Genomic DNA, 22,446 nt, shown 5'->3' with positions numbered 1-22,446 from the left:
TCCCCCAGGATTTACACCCAGGGCCTGAAAACAATGCTCTCTTCTGCTCTGTCCTCTAAGGATCCAGCCTGGAGCTTTGGCTCCATGGGCGCAGGCATGTGCCAATATATACCACAAAGATGGTGTATATATATGCATTAAAAAAATCATGTTGGTAAATATATGAATGAAAAACTTCAACAATCTGGTTTAACAAAATGATTTCAGCTCCTGAGACTATCCCTTGTGGTGCTGCCGTCCGGCTCTTGTGGTGTTGCCTTAATGCGCAACCCACAAACCAGGCAAGCAGCTATAGGGTGTTGCTCTCAAAATACATTAGATCATTTCTGCTCACATATAACGCAAAGCTGGAGTCTAGGATGGCTGAGATCGTGACACTGGCTGCTTGCGGAGGAATTGCATCTGCTTTTTAGTGCTACATTACAGCACAGGACAGAAGCCGGCAGCGGCAAAGGATGGGAAGTTGGCAGCAACCAGGGTTCAGCCTGGTTTTACCCCACTGGCAGCTGTAGGTGAAGCAACAGGTGCTTTCCTGGGGTTTTTCCTCTCTCAGCAGCTGTAGGAATGTGTCCAGATTGCCGGACCATGGGTTGTGCCGCCAAGGGACACCCCCAAACCAGCACCTTGGGGGACCTGTCATCTATTAGGCTCCCTGCTCTCATGGCCACCCTCCTGGCATGTTGTGGGCCAGTTCTGCAAGGCAGGGAGCTCCCTTCAGTAGCAGTGGTGCACATCAGAAGTTGGGATGCAATTTTTTTACTACATGTTTTTGCTCTGTTCATTTAGCGGAAGCTGGAAATGCCATAGAGAAGGCCTGGAAATGAAGCTTCAGGGGAACCCGAGTGATTCTGGGTAGCTTAATACATGGACTCAGAGGGGGAATACGTTTCTATCTGGATAGTGTGGCATTTCCGTGGCACATCATGTGAGGCAGCTCTGTGTCAGCAGCACCCACTGCACAGGGGATGTTGCAGAAAGGCCTTTTTGCAATACACACTTCCCCCTCTCCACCACCTCCCATCCAAATACTGACAGCGAAGAGTGGCGAGATATGCCAAACTGTATCTTGACTTGAAAAGCGTTCATCCATCACTGTTGCAGTTCCAAGGCAGGGCTGTGCAGATATGTAGTGAAATAAGACTCAGTTGATGCCTGTACATTAGAAAGAAAGACAGAGACCCATGATAACATTTTATTCTTGCTGTAGCCATGTACAGGAGGTCCAGCTATCGTTGGATTGCCAGGGCCTCTGAAGCCTTTGATGTAGGTGAAGGCACAGGTTCAGGAGAGAGAGCTCTACTTTTGCAGAAAGTTATTAATGCAAAGATGATATATAATAAAATGGGAATATTTGCGGCACTGAATGAACAGAAGCAAGGTTTTAACATCTTTGTCCTGGGGCTGTACCTTATTGAGAAGTGTATGCAGCTCTCCCTGGCAAAATTAACAGCAGGAAAAAGAGTGGGGGGCAATTTTTATTCCTCATCCTGAGAAAGTCGCTGGAGGGGCTAATGAAGGGCTGCAGAGGAATGCAGTAGTGTTTTTATTTTCAGGCAGAAAGGCCCTAAGAAATACACCCTTATCTAAATGTCATAAAGGTCTGTGAATAGATCCTGTGACAGAGAGCGATCCAACAATTCCTCAGAACGAAAGGTCAATCAAAGGAAAATGGCATTTGGGAGGACCAAGCTTACCACTGACCCAAACATGTGACAGGTCCAGAGGCAACTCTGGTGCCGTCAAGAGAGCCGCCTGTGCAGCCTGCCCCAACGAGGCACATGACGTGACTGGGAAACTATCTGATTCCTCCAGGTCTCAAAATTCATCAGGAGTCAACCTGAATGTCGGAAGGAAAAGGATTTTGAAGGAGCTACAGCAGGTTTCCAAGTTGGGAGGAGGGCGCTCTCTCTCCACTGTCCCTGCCTGCCCTGCACCTAACATTCTTTCCCAACCCTAATTATAGGTCTGGTTTTGCCATTTGAATATCCCGGCTTACAAGTAGATAGCAATGAAGCTACTCTTAAAGTCTGACTCGGTTTGGTATGGCTCTAAGTCAGAGTCGACCTCTCCAAGGGCCAACCCAGAATTTCAGCAAGGCTGTGGATTTGTCTGGACATTTCTGCTCTGTTGCACTGAGTGATATACTGCGACACATTGGGAAATGTAGCAGAATTTGGGACTGGATCTTCAGCCGGTGTTGGTGAATTCCACTTTATCAAAGCCAACACACACAATCCCTCCTGATTTGTGCATCTCCTCTTTAAAAGATTCAGAAACGCAGCTTGTGTCAGATCAGCATTCAAAGGATCTTTGGATTATCTCTCTATTCACAGAGCTGGTTGGAGATCTCCCAAGGCAAAGAACATTAACAGTGTGGTTTGCAGTGCTTAGAAAGACCTGGACAGTCAGGATTTTGTATGGTGTTCTAACAGTTCCCTTGGAGTATGGGAGGGCACCATCACATCCAAGACATTGTCAGGCATCTTTTTGAAGGTGTACAGGGATGGGTGTTACCTTTCCCAGGGACTGACTTTTTCAGATTATGAGCTGTTGAGATCCCCACTTTGGGTCCTCAGCAGTTCATCAGAATCTGAGTGTGTCTAAGACCCACTGGTCTAACCAGGCTCTTCGTTAAACTTATTAGTGAGTTTTAAGCTAGTTCATGACTCTGTCCTCAGTTTGAGCAGCACTTCTGTTCACCAGCAAAGCTGTAAAATCCATGGGTGCGATTCAACATGAGTAACTGCAACAGCAGCTCTGTAGTCATTCATGAGCTGGACTGTATGTACTGCCTTAGTCACGCTGGGGAAAATTAAGGCAGACATTGAAATAATAGGAATTAGTCATGAGGAAGTGCAAATATGAGCTCTGTAGCTTATCCCATGTGGGTCCAATCCTGCAAAACACTAGGAACAGAAATAAAATATGAGGGAACAGTTCCAAATCCCACAAACATCTTGTGGGTTTTGGGTGCAACTCAGCATCAGCAATCCTTAGCAAAACATTTTGTCCTTATGCAAGAGCAAGGCACTTATTATCACGCCCATTAATAGACTATTCTGGGAAGAGCATCGCTATTGCAGTTTGTGTGGGGAACTTGTGTAATGGTCTGGTTAATGAGAAGGCAGGGAAGGCACATGCAGGGAAAAGACTCTCTGCTTCAACTTTTCAGAGCCTTAGGAAGAAATTCTGGTTTGAATTCAGCTATAGGACCATTCCTGCTGTTGAAGTCTTTATGACCTCTTTCTTCTGAGTGTTGACTCGTCCAAGAGCATCCCGTTGTCATGTGGCAGACAGTGCGACATTCCAGGGACGCTCTGTTTTGCATAAAATCATCACCTTTTATGAAGAACAAATACTTTTGTCATTCGGGTCAAACCAACAGTGTCGCCACGGCAATTTATAAAAATAACCTCTTCTGGACTATAAGCGATGTTTACATATCAGGCTATGGTATATCTCTTAGTGAAGCGCTACCCAATGAATGCTTTCTGTTCAACAACTGCAGGCGTATGCGTCTCAGATAAAGCCCATCTGGTGACTATTAAAGGGAATTACTGTACATACAACATGAAAGGATTATAACTTTTTGAGGGGGGAAATGTTTTAAGTACCAGTGCTGTTACTAATTTTGCCTTCAGGTTAGGTGTTAAGTTAAAAACAACCACAGTTGCTTCATCAAATACAACTTAACAGTTTGTGTATTGGACTCCTCCTTGCTGTAGGAAAATGTGGGTGTTTTGGAAGAAACAGAGAGACCCAGAACCAGGCTTCCCTGGTGGGTTAGCATGAGTTGCTAATGATGGCAAGACTACAGCTTCAGGTCTCACACAAACCAGTATCTCTGTTGATGTATCCCTCTCTATCTCTCTCTATTTTTAGCCTTTGTTGTAGGAGATTTTTGGTTAGCACCTTTCACTATACCTCTGGATTGCAGTCAGTGTAATGTCCTGATTGATGTCTGGTCTTTAAATCCATGCTATATCACTGGCAAAAACAATAAGAGCTCTTCCTCTCTCTGTTCTTTCTTAGGTCCTCCAAGGATTGCCGATAAAGTGATTCACCGTCAGTCCGTGAGGTTAGGGAGGACCATCAAGCTCCTGTGCCCTGTGGAGGGTGACCCCCCGCCCCTCACCATGTGGATGAAGGATGGACGCACTATCCACAGTGGCTGGACAAGGTTCCGAATCCTTCAGCAAGGGCTGAAAATCAAGGAGGTGGAAAGTGAAGATGCAGGAACCTACATTTGCAAAGCCACCAATGGCTTTGGCAGCACCAACGTGAACTACACCCTCATTGTGATTGGTGAGTAGAGCTGGACTAAAGCTGGGACTCACCTGATTTTTGGGGAGAGAGCGAGCTGATTTCTGTGTAGCTGTCAGTGATCGCAGATTTGCTTCGCTAATCATTTACTGACCTCTCAACTGGCCCTTTCCAGTCTTTGAGGATTGCCAGAGCTGGCGATGGATGTTGCTGCACATCTTCTGCTGCAGCCGGGTGCAAGCAGATAAGATTACACAGTGCCAAAGGTTACAAATAAACAAAAGTGATGCAATAGTCACTAGGGTCCAAATCACAATGAATTCCACACAGGAAAGGCTGTGTGATAAGGAGAGGTCACACTGATCTTTATGTTTGCTGCTGGAATGGGATAGTTCTCAAAACAAATGTTTAGGCACCCATATAAAAACGCACAGCTGGAAGATCCATGTACTGAGCTTTTGCAAAGCACGATGTCTTCAGGAATAATATTTAGGTTGAAACAAAGCTCAGATCTGGCATATGCTCAGTTCCTGAGAAATCCCCTTGGTAGAGGCAGGATTAAAAAAGCTTCAGATGCTGTCTTGGTGACCATGGGTTCGCTGGCTGTGCTTTTGACTGGCTTCAAAGGGCTTAGCCTGGCGATAGGATTTTGGTGTCACTTGCTGGGCTGAGCATTCCTGAAGGCTCCCAAAGACACTTCTCTGGGTAATCAGAGATTCCTCTGCCATGGCTGCCACAGAAATATGCTCATTGGTCCTTGTCCGCAAGGAGGGAAATAGCTGGTTGAAGTTTGGCATGCTGGAGGATGCTGAGGAAGCAAAGCTGGAGGGTTGCAAAGCAAGGGGTGCGATCAGGCATCTTGTTCATCCTATTGCTTAACCAGCACCCCGAGTATCTGGTCTACAACATTCTGTTTCTCTCAGTGGAAATGATGACAGAGTTTGGGGCTGTTTCCAGCTGCCTACTAGTTGGCACTTGGTCTGGTTTTGTTCAGTTACTTCTTCTTCCCATCAGAGAAAGAGAAATGCTGTGAACTAAGAACATGTAGGAAACACTTCGTGCTGCTTGATGGAGGATTATCACCTGATAACAGATTGATTCTTGGAGAATGCACTTTACTGCAGAGCCAGCGTGGGAGACCAGAATGTGAATGTCTTATCGGGAAAGTGATGTTTAGGTGAGGGAAACCCTCTTGCTATATGACTCGTAGCATCAGTGGGATAAAGCTGCAAAAGCCATCTTATAGTTTACATAGTTTGCGGATTTGTTTTCCCTCATTCACCACTTTCCTATCCACATTCATCTGTTTTTGCTACACTGAGCAAAAAAGGTGAAGTGGAAGTAGTCTATAAAACATCGTGTCTATACAGACTCCTTTTGGATGTATTTTCCAGACTGTTTGGTATGGAGAAAGGAATGCTATAGGAACCTCCTTCAGTCCTTCTTGTGCCTTTGCACTATGTGGAGGTTGCCAAAGTCTTTGATCTTCTCTGTCATCCAGTATCTTCTGTAAAGTTCAGGGCCCAAGCCAGCTCCCATTATTCCAAGGCAAAGAGGCTTTGAGGCATCTGTGAGTCAAAGAAGGCTCTGATTATTCATGGTAGCACAACAGAAACAAATGAAAGGAAGGCACAGGGCAAAAGTTGGACTAGAATTCAGGAAAGACTGAGGCATAAAGTCAAATTCAGTTGCTCAGGGATATTGGATTATCAAATTTAATTGTGTTAAGAACAATAGTGTTCATTATATTTGGCACTGCAAAGCCCTGGGCACAAACACTAGTTATTTGTAGCCTCCTTGGGCAGCTATAGAAGGAAATTACAAGCTCCCACTGGCCTCTGTGGGTGTGAGATTGAGCCCTATACAAACAAATATTGATCACCAAGTGCCAAGAAAAGGCTAACTTTAAAGTAAATGTGTGGCAGACATATGGGCTGAGCTATCATTCATCTCCATGCATCCTTGTTCTAATACTGGCTAAAACCACTGTTTCTTAGACTCTCAGTGTACCCTTGTGCATTGTTGTTGCTCAGACCATTTTTGACAGATTACTTGTGTCCCTGGTCTCCAGCGGTACAGATGTGTTCCCATAATGTTTCAAACACTTGGTTTTCACTAGAACAATTTCCTCTGAAAACAAATGTTCCCCTAGTGTCTTTCTTGCCAAGGTCTACAAGCAAACACAAGGTATCACTGAATTATTCTTTCAAAGGATCCAAACTTTTAATGTATTGGCCAGATGTTTGTGTTTGTCTTGGTGAAAATGCTTTTGGTTGAAAGCAAGTCAATCATTTGTTGATTTTTGAGAAGGAGGCAATGTTTGAAAACGAACTGCTTGTCAGTTTTGAGGCTGAAGGTCAAATTGATGGAGCTGTTTTGTTTGTGCTCCGGAAAGCACAAACTTCATTAGGCAGAGTGGCCTTTTGAACCATATGGTCTCTCTATTCTCCGAGTCCTTCAAAGAAGAAAAAGACCTCTTTTTCCAACTTTACTGCTGACACCAAACATGTAAAACCATGCAGGTGTCAGACAAGGGCAAGCTGGTTAAGATATTAAATCTAGAATAGCATCAAGTGATTCATTAAACATTGGGACTTGAAAAAGTAAAATCCATTTTGGCATGAAAACATTCTGGGAATTTGAGCAGTAATATCTGGAATCCATACCGTAGCTTCTTGAAAGATTTTGGAGTTATGCTATATGTGTTTAACTGAGCTCCGCCACACCACTGTGGAACTGTTACCCCTGTGTTATATATGTGTACACTGCAGCAGAATAAGGTGATGGTTTACCCAAGGTTCTACAGAGACTTGGGACTAAATTCAGTTGCCTTGAACCTTCCTGCCTGCACTCAGTGCTCTATAACTCTTCTTAGTCTCTAAATTCCATTATAGTGTAGAGAACAAACAAAAATCTGTGACATTTTACTAAATTTTACAAAGGAATAAAACGGGCAGTGGATCTGCCAACACCGATGGGTGCCAGCAGACACGGTAGAGGTGAGCTCCCTTGTCTACGTTGCAGGTTGGTCTCTGTGAGATAGAATAATTTTGGTATAAGCCTGTTTGAATGTTGCTTTGTGGCTTTCATGACAGATCTTGCCACCAGCCAGCTTAGTGCACGAGCAGAGCAAACTTGGGGCTGCCTCTACACGTCTGGTAGACATACCTACACATTGCCTGGCTGGAGGACTTCTCCGTCTGCAAGGGCGGATGAGACAGATTACTGTGATTTTACAGATGGTAACTAAGGCAAACAGAGACCAGGTGATCAGTCCAAGACCACATAAAATATAAGCTGTGGCTCAGAGTTGAGTCTAAACCTCTTAAATCTCACCCTAAAAGACTACTCCTCCTTCATAACACTTGGTAAAGCCTTTTCTTCCTAATTTAGCATCTTCCTGCTGCTGTTTTGGAAGGGACCCTTCTCTTACTATAGGTTTTTGATCTTCTTCCTCAGACAAAGGTTTTGCCAACGCAGATGGTAGCAATTGGTTTCTGCCCTGCTTATTTCCCCATCTTCTCAGACTGCAGGGGCCCAGATCCCAAAGATCCAAGGAATCCTGCTCTAATACACTCCTGCGTGAAATGTAAGCCAGTAAAAGCAGATAACCAATATAAGTAAAAACTACAATTTCCCCTCCTAGCCAGCATTAATAGTTTTTGTGGCTTACCACAAGATTTGGGATGCCAGTTACACTCCAGACAGATTTACAAATGCTGGAAGAGAAACTTCTCTTTAATCAGTATTAAATCAGCATTGCAGTTATTAAGTACAATGGTTTCTTATTAGGGAGAATTACCTGTAGCTCATCAAAACAAATACGCTGTGCCTTCCCGAAAAGTTATTTGTACAATGATGCCATCAAAATCTTAATCTTTAAGTAGTTTTTGTTTTCCGGTATGTTTTTTGTTTGTTTGTTTGTTTTCCCAGCCAAATCAATTCAGAAAAACATTTATAACCTACAGGTGTGAAAAATAACTTTGTTTTTAGATGCTTGCTTGAAACCTGCGGTTTCTTTACTGCAGAATAAAACTTCCTTGCCAGTGTGCTCTAAAAGGAAGCCTAAGGCCAAAGAGGAAGAAACAAAATGTGGAATAGCTGCTCATTGTTTGAAAACTGTCCACCTTGTCTCCTGAATGGACTTAAGTTCTACAGAAAAGAAATAGTGTGTGATAACGTAACTGAAGCCTGTGGCCAGCTTGGAGAATGGGTGACCATCAGGCCCTTACTGGGAAATCTTAGCCCAGATGAGTGTGATTGCCTGACTTATGAATAACTAAAGACAAAATCTTCTAACAGGGAAGCGCTGGACAACCTCCATTACCATCTCTTTCTGCAGTAATAAACAGCATCACTTGTTCCAGAGGTCTGGCCATTTCCTGAAGGCAAAATTGTTGGTAAACAACTGTAGAAATGACTATTAGTAAATATTTATGCTGTAGGATAATGACCTCTTTTACTAATGCACAGCACAGAGGACTTTTCACTTGCAGGGGTGCTATGGGCCAAGGTGTGCCAGTATTGCAACACATGGGGCTATTGCTACAGGTACTGCCAGTAAATACTTCATCTTGCATCACTTGCTCAACCACGTGATGAAAGATCGAACTGTCTATTTTTGCATCCACATGCATGTTACTTATTACCTTCAGTAGCAAAAAAACCAAGCAGCAACAAGAGTAGGGTTTGGGATTGTTTCTGCACTGCTGACTTCTCACTTCACTCGGAGTTTGTAAACTGGCAAAGACACATCTCACTTGGGTGCATCTCAGCACAAAAAAGATCAGCGTTTAAGTCAAGGAACTGCTGCTCCAGTGTTTCTCTTTCTTACTCTGTGTCGCTGACTGCTGCAAGTATTCTTATTCTTATTTGGGTTTATTTGGAAGAAGATTTCGGTGAAGAATTCATCATCTGTTCAGACCATACTCCCCTCTGGTGCTTGGCCCTTTGACTGACTGAGCCACTTGGCCCCATTTGGGCTGTGGAGTGGTAAAATCTTGATGCAGAGAGCAGGAGGAAGAGTGCAGCTTGTTGTCCTAAAGCTCTGATGGGCTCTTGAGAAATTGAGCTACATCTTGTTTTCAAACCAATCAAATTTATTATTACATGCCTGCTGTCCATCTGCTGCGATTGATTGCTTTGAGAATCTTCCTTGACATCACATGATTTATCTTTAAAGTAGCTTTTTCCTGCTGAGCCAGCTGCTATTCTGTGCTTTTTTACAGCTTGTCCAAAGACAGCTCTCTTTGATAACAGGCATGTGTGAAAAATTTGCATTAAAATAACCTTTTTTTTTCAAACAGTCAGCATAAGTATCCTGAAAAAAAACATAGCAATGTCTGAATGGATGTTTATTCTAATGTGCTTTTTTCAGCTCATAGTAGTAGAAAAGACTGTGTGAAAAAAGCCTCTCAAGTACAGTAAAATACGGTTTGCATTACAGTTCTCCAATGAAGTCATCAATCTGTGTCTCAGAACTCATTTATAGTGCAAAAGCTGAGAAAACATTTGTAGCGCAGAGTCAGGTGCCACCAGCCATCTTGGAAAAGCATGACAAATTCATTTATGTTTGGGTTTTGGCCTCTTAATAAACTCTGGGGGCCAGAGAGAGATGTGCTCAGCAAGAAGATGTGAATCAACACTGAGTCAGCAATGTGTGCACCAAGGGACTGCTAGTGCTAAGCAAAAATTGAAATGAGTCAACACTTAAAAAAAAGGGAAAGAAAGAAGAAAAAAAGAGGTGCAGTATTTGCTTTTGAGAACAGGGTGGTGTGGATTGTGCTGGTTGTGGTATGGAGTTTGCAATCTGTGTTTAGCGCGTTTACTTCAACACAAAGTGTGAAAGGCAGCCCATCCAGCGTGGGACTGTTAACACAATCACAGGGCATAGAATCATGACTAATGAAGATTAGTCAGTTGTTATATGGAAATGAAGAATTCCTCGTGACAATAAACAGTAACAAAGTTCTCGTGTTTAATTTGTTAAGGCCCCGATCCGGCAGCTGGTCTATGTTGGTGGCCTCCTGTGCATACGCAGCATGATTAACACCAGATGAGGATCTGGCCATAGCCGCTGATGCTTAGTAATGGTTATGTTGCTAATTAAAGCTCAGATTGTTTTTGGCCTTTGGGAGTTGCGCAGAAAAGGGGAGCCTTAGTTTACTACTCAAGGCCTAGCAATTGCAATCATTGCACAAGGACTTGTTGTCGTCGTGTGGCGTGATGTCACTGGGTCACAGCGACCCCTGTCTGGAGGTGCAGGTTGGGCTTCAGTTCATAACAAGATCCGTCTTAGTGGTGTTGCCAAGTGAGGGGGTCCTGCGTGTCAGCCTGTGGGAAGGGACTGTCAACCTGCATGAACTGATCCCACTGCCTAGAGCAGTCAATGAAATGCTTGGTACATAAAATGTATTTTTGTGTTTTGGTGCAAAATCGTGGCTAAAAACTGTTCATTTGGAAATGAAGCTCCTTTTCCACTGGGAGGGACTCATCATCTCATCCTTGACTAATGATGCCCTCACCCAAGCAAGGGCTCTTCCTTCTGTGTGTTTATTAGTGCGGGCATAAAGAAACACACCCTGATCAAACTTGGTGTTGCTCAGGAACAGCACAAGCATGTTAAAAGAAATCTAAAAGCAACCAGGTATACTTATCCCCTGAATTTCAGTGGCGCTTCCTTTCCTCTCACAGGACATTTTCCAGGACTCAACATCCTGCATATTGGGACAGGGAGTTTGTTGGACTCTGGGCAGGATTCCCCAAATGAGGAGAAAATGTCCTGTGAGAGGAAAGGAGGAGAAAGAAACACTCCAAAATGAAAAGGTGACTATTCCAAGGTTGCCACAGAACGACGATTTCACTAGTTTTAGTCATTTTGATGAGTGCTACACTAGATTGATGTCACAACAGCTCATAATAATTTGTTACTGAAAAGTTAGTTCTCCATGAAGAGGTGATGGTGTGCCAGTATTAGCTGTAACTATCCTAAAAATGACTGATCAAAAATGTGGCACTGAGTGATTTGACTGATGGCTCTGGGCAAACGGGTGTAAAAGGCTGGAAAATATCACAACTGGGCAGCAGTCTTATTTCTTCTAAGTCCAGATCTATAATGTAACTCAGTGCTAATGCTGTATAATGTCCACAGTTTTTACAAGATCTTTGTTAGGTTTTATTAGTTTAATTTGATTTTATAACAAACTTTACAGTATGCTTATCAATACATCATGTTCTGGCTAACAAAAGCCTCACTGTTTTGGGTCGTTTTCTTTTTTCCCTTCGTGAAGCTGTAACATAGAAGCCAAGTTAAGAAGGTGACAACACCTGTTCACAATTTAAAGGAAATGAAAAGATTTTTTTCCACGGATGTAAGCATGAAATTCATATATATATGTATGGATATATAATTTCCCCCCCATACTCCATCCTGTGGCAGACTGTGGCAAACCAGAGCTGCAGCCAGTGTAAATTGGAGGCATGCAGGACATATGGATGCATTTAGCCCACAATCCTTTGCAGATGCTTTGGAGTGTGTAGCTGCTACTACACTCATGCAAACAGCAAACTGCAGCTCTGTTTGCTGCTGAAATATTTTTTGGGGGGAATGAAAGCAATACACTGTGCCAGGCAAGCTGACAATAAAAGTGTGTTTGATCTGAGCAAGTTATGGCTTCCTTCTGTTAAATGATATTAATAGAATTAGCCTCTGATCCCAATGAGTTTGTGGCGTACATGTTGTTTTTTTCTCGTCACTGTGTCTGAGGCTAAAAGCATCTTTTGCCTCTGACTTTATTAATCAGCTGTCTTTGTCACAATCCTCCATGGAGTTAATGGGCAGAATTGCAGCCCGTGTTGACAGAGCAATGCTGATGTGCACAGCCACTGACTTGCCCACCTCTACAAATCAAGAATGCTTAGAATCATAGAATGACAGAATGTCCTGAGTTGGAAGGAACCCACAAGGATCATCCAGTCCAACTCCTGTCCCTTCATATGACAACCGCACAATTCACACCACGTGTCTGAGGGCATTGTTTACTCACTATTCGAATACTTAAAGCAGCTGCATTTGTGAATAAAGCCAAGGCAGACACTGGTCCAAGCAGGTACTATGTATGTATGTGGAAAGCAGGCATGCAGAAGGTGTTCTAGTTTACTAGTCAAGGTCTGCTGTGACTGCAGAACAGTACTTAACAGTCTTTACTTAATAGTGCCCCAAGTAATGAGAAGCCATCATATTTATTGCTGACCTGGTCATCAGCAGTTTTGAGATATCTGCCACCTTGACAGCCATCCAAGATGACCATCTTCCCCAAGTAGCAGGACCTTTCTCTTAACTTTCCTACAACTACTGCTGTCCTCCTCTCTCCCTGATGGTGTTTCCTTGGCACCCATGCTCCATCCCTCTTCTTCTTGCCAAAGGCTGGAAGTGAAGAACTTAGCATGGCCTCACTGGACTCAGAAGACCACTGAAGCTGCATTGAGCTTCATGGGCACAGTGTCTCCAGGAGATCTCTGACGGGAAGCTCTGTGCCCCACTCGCTAGTGCCATCGTACAGCTCTGCTGTCCTCAGTTTTAGGAAAACACTGATAGTGCTTTTTAGCCAACCTTTAGTTCCTTTGGCATCAGTTAACTCAGAAATGCACAAAAGGCACACTTGTAGGTTAAAGCACAACGTACAATATTTATTATAGAGAGAATAACACCAAGTTGGACTAGTTTATAAGGTGTAACTTGAATGTTGATTTTGGAGACTGCCTCTTTATGTGCAAATGCACGTACGCACCATCGATCGCTCACATGCTGCTTCTTGATCCATAGATGTAGGTATGTTGCCCATTTAAATGTATGGTTGTTGAAGAGTTGTATTTTTACACGCTTGTTGGGTCTGGTTCTCTACCTTTCCCATGCTGTCTTTGGCATCCACATTAAGAAAAAGATGAAGAAACGGTGGGGGAGAGCCCAACAAAACTGCTGGCAATTAGTGTATAAACCTATTTTTAAATCAAATTTATTTTTGTTTGATGAGAGAAAGAACATATTATGTGCTGTGCTTGATGAAAAATATAATTGTACTAGAAAGCTTTGATTCTTCTTTATAATAACGTGGGTTTCATAGTCAGAAGACCTGAGTGTTTACATTATACACTTTTGGCAATAAATTTGGAAAAGAAGAGAAAAAAAGCGCTAATCCCAGGAGTTCTGAAACCTACACTCCTTCTTAAACGTCCCCTGTTAAAGACATTAAGTCCCTTGCAAACATCCATCTATCAGCAGTTGAGAGTTTGTAAAAGGCGTACTTTGTTCTGAACTCCCTGCCCTACTGATTATGCACAGTTCTTTTATTTTGTGAATAGAATGACGACCCCTTAGCCCGGTAATGATGACAGATTTATGTATTTTAACACCCAGACGCTGCTGTATTTGTTAAGGACTGCCAGACTCCAGCAGCGCTGCAACCGTCGTTTATTTTCATTGTCAGTTTGTGCTGCTTTTTAAGGTGTTCTGCAGCCACTGGAGGCAATGCTGCTGCTGCTCGCAGAGGTTGAGATGTCAGGATGTTAAGAGCATAAGCCACCATCCTTGGACTATTTCCACTCATAAAATGTCAGTTTTCACTCTGGTCGCGCTGACGGGGGTGGAACCTCCTCATTGCGCTGAAGCCAAGGAAAAGAGGGGAGAAATAAAACCCCTTCGAGCAGTAAAAGGAATCAGATAACCTGGAATTTATCCCTTCACTTTCTACTCCCGTGATGTCTTTTGCAGCTCTCAATGTTTTAAAGAGAACCTAAAAGCAAAGAACATAAACATACCTTGCAAGTTTAGCTGTTAAAGGACTGAATGGGTCAACACATCTGTCCTCTATGCAATGCATCTGTCCGTGATTGCTTTTGGGTTGTTTTAAATTACTGGAAGTGGCAGAACAATAGGGAGACAAACAGTAAGAACAATGCTGTTGTTTAATAACAGGCTAAATTATTAACAGGCCTGTACAGAAAATATTTCATGTAAATTAAAGGGAAGCAAATAATTTTATTTTCCATTGCAACGATCCAGTACAATAAAGACAGTTGATGTCTTTATTTATTTCTTCTTTTCATTCATCTTGCTACAGATATGTGAGTTCCTGTGTGTGTATATAGTTTTCTTACAGCCACACTACAAAGGTTACAGGGCAAAAAATGCAGAGTATGGATGGTTTTCTAATCTCTTAATGCCAACCAAGACACTAAATCTGAGTTGATCACACAATCCAAATTAAGCATAGGACTTCTATCACTCTTTTTGTTAGGTTGTTTTTAATTCCATGTCATTGTTTCCCTGAAAAATGTTGTTAAATCAGTTGAACTGTTGAGTTGGTTTTCTGCTTGATTGCCAACAAAGGGCTTTGAAATATTTTGGATTGAATCTTCCATTGCAAAACTATTTTGATTTGGAAAAAAACGTCACCACCAAATTCTTCATTGAGTTTTCTTTGGTCCGATATTGGATGTTTCTCTCTTAAAGAGAAATCACATGAGTTGGCAGGTTGGTTTTGCATTTTTTCAATCTTGGGTAAATTATGATGACCTTTTTGCTGAAGGGAACAAGGGTCTTCGTCTCACCTTTATTGAATGTACAGCTGGTAGGAGAGAGAAGAGCTGGTGACAGTCCTCCCCATTACCTGGCAGGGAATTTGGAAAGGGAGCTGAATTGACTTCAGATGTGGGCTGAGATTCCCAGACCTGCCTGCTGCTCTTTCCAGATTGATGCCAGGAGTCTCATGGAGAAGAGGGATGGCACCTCCCCAATTCATGGCACAACCCAGTGTCTGTGCTCTATTGGCAGCATCTCCTAACAACTGCAAGCCCACTGGTAGCCCTCATTTCTGAAGTGTGGTTTGGTTAATCTCTTTCTTTCAAGGAGGCTTTGAAGATGCAGTGGCCTTCACTTGTGGGAAGTGAGGGTGAATTTTGAGAAGCTGATTTGTGCCTTTGGCTTGAAATGCAAGCAAGGTGCTAGGTGTGCTCCTCTTGTCCTGACACATGTGCTCCTCAGGTGTCACCCATCTCCTGCTCACATAGGCAGATCAGTTGGCTTCATCTATGGGGACTCCAGCAGCTTCTTTCCACCAGGATGGTTTTCAGAGCCTACGGAGAGGTGTTTGAGAAACCCTAATCATGCCTGTTGTAAAAACATGTCAATGCGACCTTCAAGACCTTCAAAAAAAAAGAGGTTGTTCTCTGGGTGCTCCGTCCTTGGGTAATTTTGAGAATTTTGTGGTGGCCACTTGAAACCTTGCCACAATAAACAGACAAAAGGGTAACAGCTTTCAGGAGCAGAATTGCATCAGAAAGGAATTTGGCCACCTGACATCCCCAGTACCATTAGAGCCCGTGTGTATCTCCCATGCCTTTGCCAGGAATGATTTGGATACATTTTACTCGTGTTCTAGGCAAAACCTGGGTCACGGACATTCTCAACTATGAATTAAACTCTTAATAATGAAGTTATGTCTTATACGTGGTTATTGCTGTTTGTTTGTTTGTTTGACCTATGTTAGCTCTTCTTAGGAGTTCTTGGGCCTTCTGTTCAAAGCTTCATGCTTAACAGGAGGACGGGCTGCGAACTGAAGTGCTCACAAAGTGACATTTTTGCCACCGTTTAGCATCTGCAGTGAGGGAAAGGAATATTGCAGATCCTGTGACAGCATCCCCAACCCTCCAAGGCCACATTGACATGTCCCAAAGGACAAACTCTTTTAAAGATTCACTAGATCCTCCTCACCTGGTATTTGGAAAAAGCATGCTTCTGTGTTTAGGGTCACATCTATTCATCTTTGCTCCCATGCTATGACTGCAGAAATAGTTTCACACATAAGGAATAAAAACCAACAAGTTGCCTGCATGTCTTTCATGTTATTGCTGCTACAGCCTATTTTTCCAGTATTTTATTTCTTTTCTCATTGACGGTTACCTCCCTGGAGCCCCATACCAACTTTTTTGACACTTAGCACAGGGAGCCTGTTTGCCGAGGTGCAATGACCAGTGTCTTGAGCCCTTACGGAGTTCTGCACTGCCTTTTTATCCTTCAGATGTGACACGATAACTGCTGCCGCCGAAGCTCTGCAGGATGCATAGTGATATGATTTAACTTATTGGGATGACGTTGCTTTTGCGCCTTGCTTAGACATGATCCCATGGACTTGAAGGGTATTTTCAAACCTGCCTGCTTCATCCTGCCTATTTTGGAATATTTGCTGTTGTAATGCAGTGGGATTTCTTCTCCAACCTCAAATGCTAAACCACTGATCAGCTGAGACAATACAGCCAGTTCTTTACTGATACCTTAGTCTCTGCTCAGAGTGTGAAGTAATGGGTGGATTTCTGGCCACTGCATTTCTCAAACCCCTCTTCAAATATTTCATAACTCAGGCCACAAGTGAAATGCTTTGCATCTTCTTAAAAGAGGGAAGAAGTGGACCCCACTTTGAGATCTGTAATTTTAAAGGGAGGAGGTGAACTGAACTTCCAGCACTTTATCTCTGGGGCTGTCAAAGATGGAAGATAAAGGGGAGTTTTTCAAAAGCAGTCAGCCGAGGATGAGTCAACCCCTTTTGAAGAATTCCCATGAACTTCCATGGGATGAGTATTGCCAGTGTTGAAAGCTTTTGAAACCTTACCTGGCCATCCAGTGACAACTTTTGAAAAATGTGTGTACTAAGCACACATTCCTGGGAAAATGTCAGTAGGGTTCACATGTGTTGAATGCCGAGGTGCTTTCTCAGGAGCAGGTGTTTTGAAAGGAAATTGAGAAAATGGGCTTCTGAAGCAATTTTAGTGAGCTATAGTGTCTGCCCTAGTCAGTAGGGGCATAGTACTTAAGATGAAGCTATTTTTTAACACAGTTTTCTCTCCTGTAAGCAAGGCCTGACTGATAAGTCATGATAAGCAATCCCTCTAATGCCAGTCCAACACATTCAGCTGTTGTGTGAAGTCCCGATGAGCATAAAACAATTGCAAGGTTTACTGGCGTCTAACTCGGAGCTTGTACGATGCTTTGGGATTCAGAATATGAAGGACATTTCTGCACATGAGATGTAACTGCTGTAACAGTTAAATACAAATTAATAAGAACATGGAAGCTAGGGCCTGAAACAGTCCCAAGGTTGCAGTAATATGTTTTTTTTTTTCTTCTGCTGTAAGAAAATTCCGGGCTCAAATGTCAGGAACACTGCTGCTGGATGTAATCCATGCATGCAGTTGCTGTCAGCCATGGTGGGAAATCAGTAGTGTTACTCAGAAGGAATGTCTGTGAGAGAGGAGCAGGGTGCTCTGCCCAAGTCGCAGGGACGCGTCCCAATACCCAGCCTTGTTAGCTCTAGGACTGCCAAAATTCATTGCATTCATCTGAAGGGAATGGCTTGTCTTGCAGTTCTGCAGAGAGGAAATGAAGGAGAGAAGGAGCAAAAGAAGAAAAACATCAGGGAAGGGATTTAAAAAGAATCTTTCCTTCCTTTTGCATTGCAGACACATTAAGTACTTAATATCTTAAGAGCATCTTCTTACTTAGAAAAGCTGGCAAAGATGGGATTCAGTATGCGTCTGCCAGATTGATTTACAAATCGGCCTTACAAACTCCTGCTGCTTAAACATACCAGAATGCGACAATTAAAGCCAACATCTGGAATTCATTGGTGGAGCAGATCCTAGATAAACATTAAGTGAATGTCCATTTCCTTAGCATTGGATTTCCTCTGGCTACCACAGCTTAAGCAGCGTCATCCTATCAGATGTAGCTGATGATGATAGCAGAGCAAATGTCAAAGTCATGAGCCAGATCTATTTGTTCCATCTTTTAGCACCCAAACTAGGACTAAAACTGGGCTGAGGAGACACCCACTGTTTTTCTCCACTAGACTGTGGAGATGGGATCCTCATGTAACTAACCTGAGCTAAACTGGCTATGTGGTTCTTCTTCTCTCCTGTGAAGACAGAATACTCCAGATTAGTTAGGTTAATCTCACTTGAGGAGTAGAGTTTTCCTCTCTCTGTTCCCTAAAAACCTGCCAAGGTTATGGGAGACTCCCTCCGTTCTCCGGCTCCAAGGAATGGATTCTGTTCATTTGTTAGAAGCAGAGAAAACCAGCTAATGAATTTGGGACTAAGTCCCAGGTTACATAATTGGAAGCCAGTCACAGCACATATCCACCTGTCTTCCTTTGCAACAGAACTCTTCCCTGAGGCTTGGCTGAGGCAGGGAGTGATCAGTGCTGTCCACATCCATAGTGGTCAAGATGGAGAGCCCTGGGGAATGATTTTTCTCATGGCCAAGAAGAGCTTGCTTCCCCTCACAAGAATCATATTTCTTTCTACAATCCAACCTGTCATCATGAGGGAAATAAAAAGCACCTTTCAGATTCCAGTTGTGTTCATATTGCCCTACAGCCTCTTACCTCCTTGGTCATTGAAGGAGCAAAAAATGTGATGGTCTCTAGGTGGTTTTATTTGCACAACCATTGTTTCCCCCATCTGAAGTTATTCAGTTCTGGATCATTGAAATTAGGGTGAGGAGAAGTGTTTCCATGTGGACAGGCACTCTGGACCCATACAACTTGAGGAGAAAAATGTCCCTTCCGTGGAAAACCATAAATGCTTTTAGAAGTGGAGCCTTCTGCTAGGGCACATGAAAACACATTTGCTCAGATCTGCACTCAGGACACCATTCTGGCCTCCGATCTGAAAAGAAACTGGATGAGGTGTGGGGTCTGTAGGAACTTTCTGAGAATTGAGGTCATCTATTGAAGTGTCTGATATTACCTGTCTGAGGTGTGAGGTTTTGTCCATAAGCAAATATACATTGATTTTGCAGAAAGCTCTTTGAAGCAGTTGCTTTCTGTTCTCTACCATGCAGGAGCGATATTGAAAGAAGTAAACATATTGCTGGTGCAGGGGTCCTCCTAACCTTGAGATGATCTCCAAAATCTCTATTAGTGCCTCTCTGTGTCTGCAGGTCACCTCTTGACGGCTCCCTTTTTGCAGCTCCCAGTTTTGCTTGAAGCACGGTCTCTCTCTCTCCCTTGGGACCTCAGTATTCAGCTTCTTCCCACTTTCACCAACGCAACAATCAAAAAGTCCTCCTTCCCACCTCTTGCCTAGTCATTCAGCTTTATAAAAGCATTAACTCAGCACTTTTGTTTCTCTGGGGAAAATTACACGAATCTTTTCCTTCCGTTCCCTTCCCTCCAATGCTTTCCCACCCTGCCTCCCCCCACCTTGTGTAGAAGCTGAATCCATATGGATCTTCTCGACTCAGGACGTAGCTCCTGGGAAGCACCCAGGTGGCTTTCGGGAGGTGTTTGGGTTTCCGATTTCTCACCCCCGATTCAGCAAGGAGCAACACAGCCATGAGGGCTTGTGCTTGACATACCTCGGAGCGCTCAGCGACGCAGTAATACCTCAAGGGCCGGCGCGTTTCAGGAGCGGAGCACAGATGGGTTCCCCGGATCATCCTACCGAATCAGCAGGACTTTCCGCACGGAGCAGGCGCCTTCTCTCCTCTGAACGCCCCCAGCCCGGCTTAGCCGGCGGGAGCGGGTGACCCCGCGCACAGCGATGCATGAGAGCTGCGAGTGAGACTCGTATGGCCCTTGCGCTTTGCATTCTGATCGTATAGAGTTGCCTGCTTGGGGTAGGCTTGAAGAGGCAGAAGTATTTTTTCTGGCTGGTTGGCCCTTTTTTTCCCCGTGTGGTTCTGTTAGCGTTAATCTGCGAGTTGAAAGCGTAATATGAAAGAGCTCCACAGAGAGGAAAGATTCAGGTGAGTTTACAGTTCTGTTATTTTGCTTTGCTGGTGACTTCTATCTGGTGGGTTTCCCAAAGCAGCCGGTAAATATTTTCTCTCTGTTACAGTGCTGACAGTAGCCTGAAGTCCCAATTTCCTCCTACGGAAGATAGACCTTCGAGGTCTATAAAATTTATACAGTATACTTTCTGATTTTTATTAGCCTAGTAAAAGAGATCATATTTTGTGTGCTTCTGTATCTTCAGAAATTATGACTGGGGAATTATTCCACAAGGCAACAAGCGGAATGCTGAGGTTGAAAATACTGGTTTATCTGAGCTGTGAAAGTGGTAGACTGAGCAGATAATGAAAGTCCTTGAAATGCTTCGGACATGCACAGCCATTTTAGAATATCCCACAAGGGGGCTATGGGTTACGTTGTCATTTAGCTTTTAGTCGTTGCTAATTAGTTCCACCTAAATACTGATTTCCCAAGCCCATTCCTCGTCTCTTAATTGTAACACCCCAAAGAATGAATTTGTTTTCCTTTCCCTGTGTTTGAAAACAGTTTCATGGCAACTGGTCTGTTTGTGGATGTGCAGTGAATCTAAATACCTTTAAAAATATAATGATTTCTAATAAACGTGTGCTTCCAGGCCCAGCTATGAGAGGGCACAGCAGAAAGCGAGTGCCAGACTTTATAGTATAAACAGATGAAGTTGATCGAGGACTGGTGGAGTAACAGAGGTACAAAAAGGTAAAAGGAGTTTCTAAACCTGGTGCAGAACATCGATGGCATAAATGGCCTCTTTATGTCCCCTATTAGTTTCTTCTCCACATTGTTTTTCTTATCTAGGCAGCTAAAAAAAGAAACAGAGTATTGGCCAGTAAAGCACATATTGTTTAATAGCCTCTGTTTCTATTCAAATAGAAATTTGTACCAAGACTGGGTAAATAGTTGTGCTTGGGACAGAGCAGGGCTGGAATGGAGCTACCATTTAGGTATGTGTAACTTGTCCCTGTGAGATCAGCCATGACTTTTACCTCAATAATAAGAAAAATGGCTTTCTTCCAATGAAGGAGGAAAAAAAAAAGTGGTAGAAATGCCTTGTGAAGCAGGAATAACAGTCTTTTCCATTGCTTGGCTTAGGCTGGAATATTTTTCGGTGTACACATTTTTCCAAAGTCATTTGTTTGCTATAAGAAAGCCTCCAGAATGACCTGATCTCAACACACCGGCAGACATGGGAGCGGAGGGGATCAGTTCGGTGTCATCGGGTGGGATGTCAGGAGGGACAGTCCGTGCTGGGGACTCCTGCTCTTCCCTCCGGGAAAACAATGGCCGGTGCATAGCTGAGACACAACCTGGGATTTACCTCCTTTGTTTTACACCGTTTGCAGCCAAGGGGCAGCTGAGCACAGAGGTGAGGAGGTTCTGGGGCTGCGTGATCCCTGCACAGTCCCAGAGGTGCTGCCGGAGGGAGATGCCGTATCCTCCTGTCCTCCTCCTTCTGTGCAAAATTCCACCAAGCTGGGTCTTTGTCACAAACATAGGTGAGCCCCCCTCACCACCACATGGAAGAAATGACCCAACTCTTTGGCCTTTTGTTCAGTAAAGGGCAGTGGAAGGTAAATGAGGTGATTCTCTTGCCTTGTGCATCATTTTTCGGACCTAAAAATAACACCGTGGCCCCTGCGGTTGCCATTAGGGTTATTTAGTGCTTTTCCCCTCTTCCCTTTCCAGAACACTACTGCTTCTGAGCAGAAGAACTGCCCCATTGTGCGAGCCCAAAGGAAACACTGCATAGAAAATGCGAGGAATTTTTAGGCCATGATATGTTTGGACTAGGAAGCAGGGGACTCGGAGGAATGCGGAGCACGGTTCCAAAAATATTCCTTGCAACAGCGCTCTTGGTCAGTAACAGTTATTTTTGTTGGCCCGCCAGCCCCCTGGAGCAGAGGTGATGTCATTCCCCAGCATGGTGGAGGTGGAAATACAGAGAGTGCCCTGTGGTTTTGCAGGGCTGAGAGCAGACAGCTGAACCGAATGCCTTCTCCTGTCTCAAATGCTCCTTCTGTCGTGAAAAAAAAAGCAGCATATTGTGGGGGATGGCGAGGAGGGCTTTAAAAGAATTAACAGCACTGTAGAAACATTTTCTGTAGTTGTAGTCTCTTCCTCCTGTGTGAGCTCCCTTCCTGTTAGCTCTTCTGCGTTTCTCCTTGCAGTGAGGTGCATGCTTGGGTTGTGTTTGTAATGTTGCATTTCTTTAGTTATTAAAACTGATCAAATTATAACACCTAGCAATCTCAGTGCCCTGGGCACCTCTGGCCGAGACGTGGGCATGTGGATGTCTTTACAGTGATTAAAATGGGCTGGTGTACCCTAGAACACCTCTGAAGAGGAAAGCCAGCACTTT

At 43.7% G+C, this 22,446-nt stretch overlaps 1 protein-coding gene across 1 annotated transcript in view; it reads left to right on the top strand.

Moving 5' to 3' along the window:
• The window catches only part of FGFRL1 (fibroblast growth factor receptor like 1), a gene marked incomplete at both ends in the record, with an annotated part of 176,591 nt that overhangs the window by 85,291 nt on the left and 68,854 nt on the right, over positions 1-22,446 (top strand). The window contains one exon of the mRNA XM_080344456.1: positions 4,033-4,305. Within this exon, the coding sequence (XP_080200582.1) occupies positions 4,033-4,305 (273 nt within the window). The remainder of the gene's footprint in view (positions 1-4,032; positions 4,306-22,446) is intronic.

This window comes from Nesoenas mayeri (assembly GCF_963082525.1).
Source record: "Nesoenas mayeri genome assembly, chromosome: 4".
Classification (NCBI taxonomy): domain Eukaryota; kingdom Metazoa; phylum Chordata; class Aves; order Columbiformes; family Columbidae; genus Nesoenas; species Nesoenas mayeri.
This window is presented reverse-complemented; position numbering and strand designations above follow the sequence as displayed.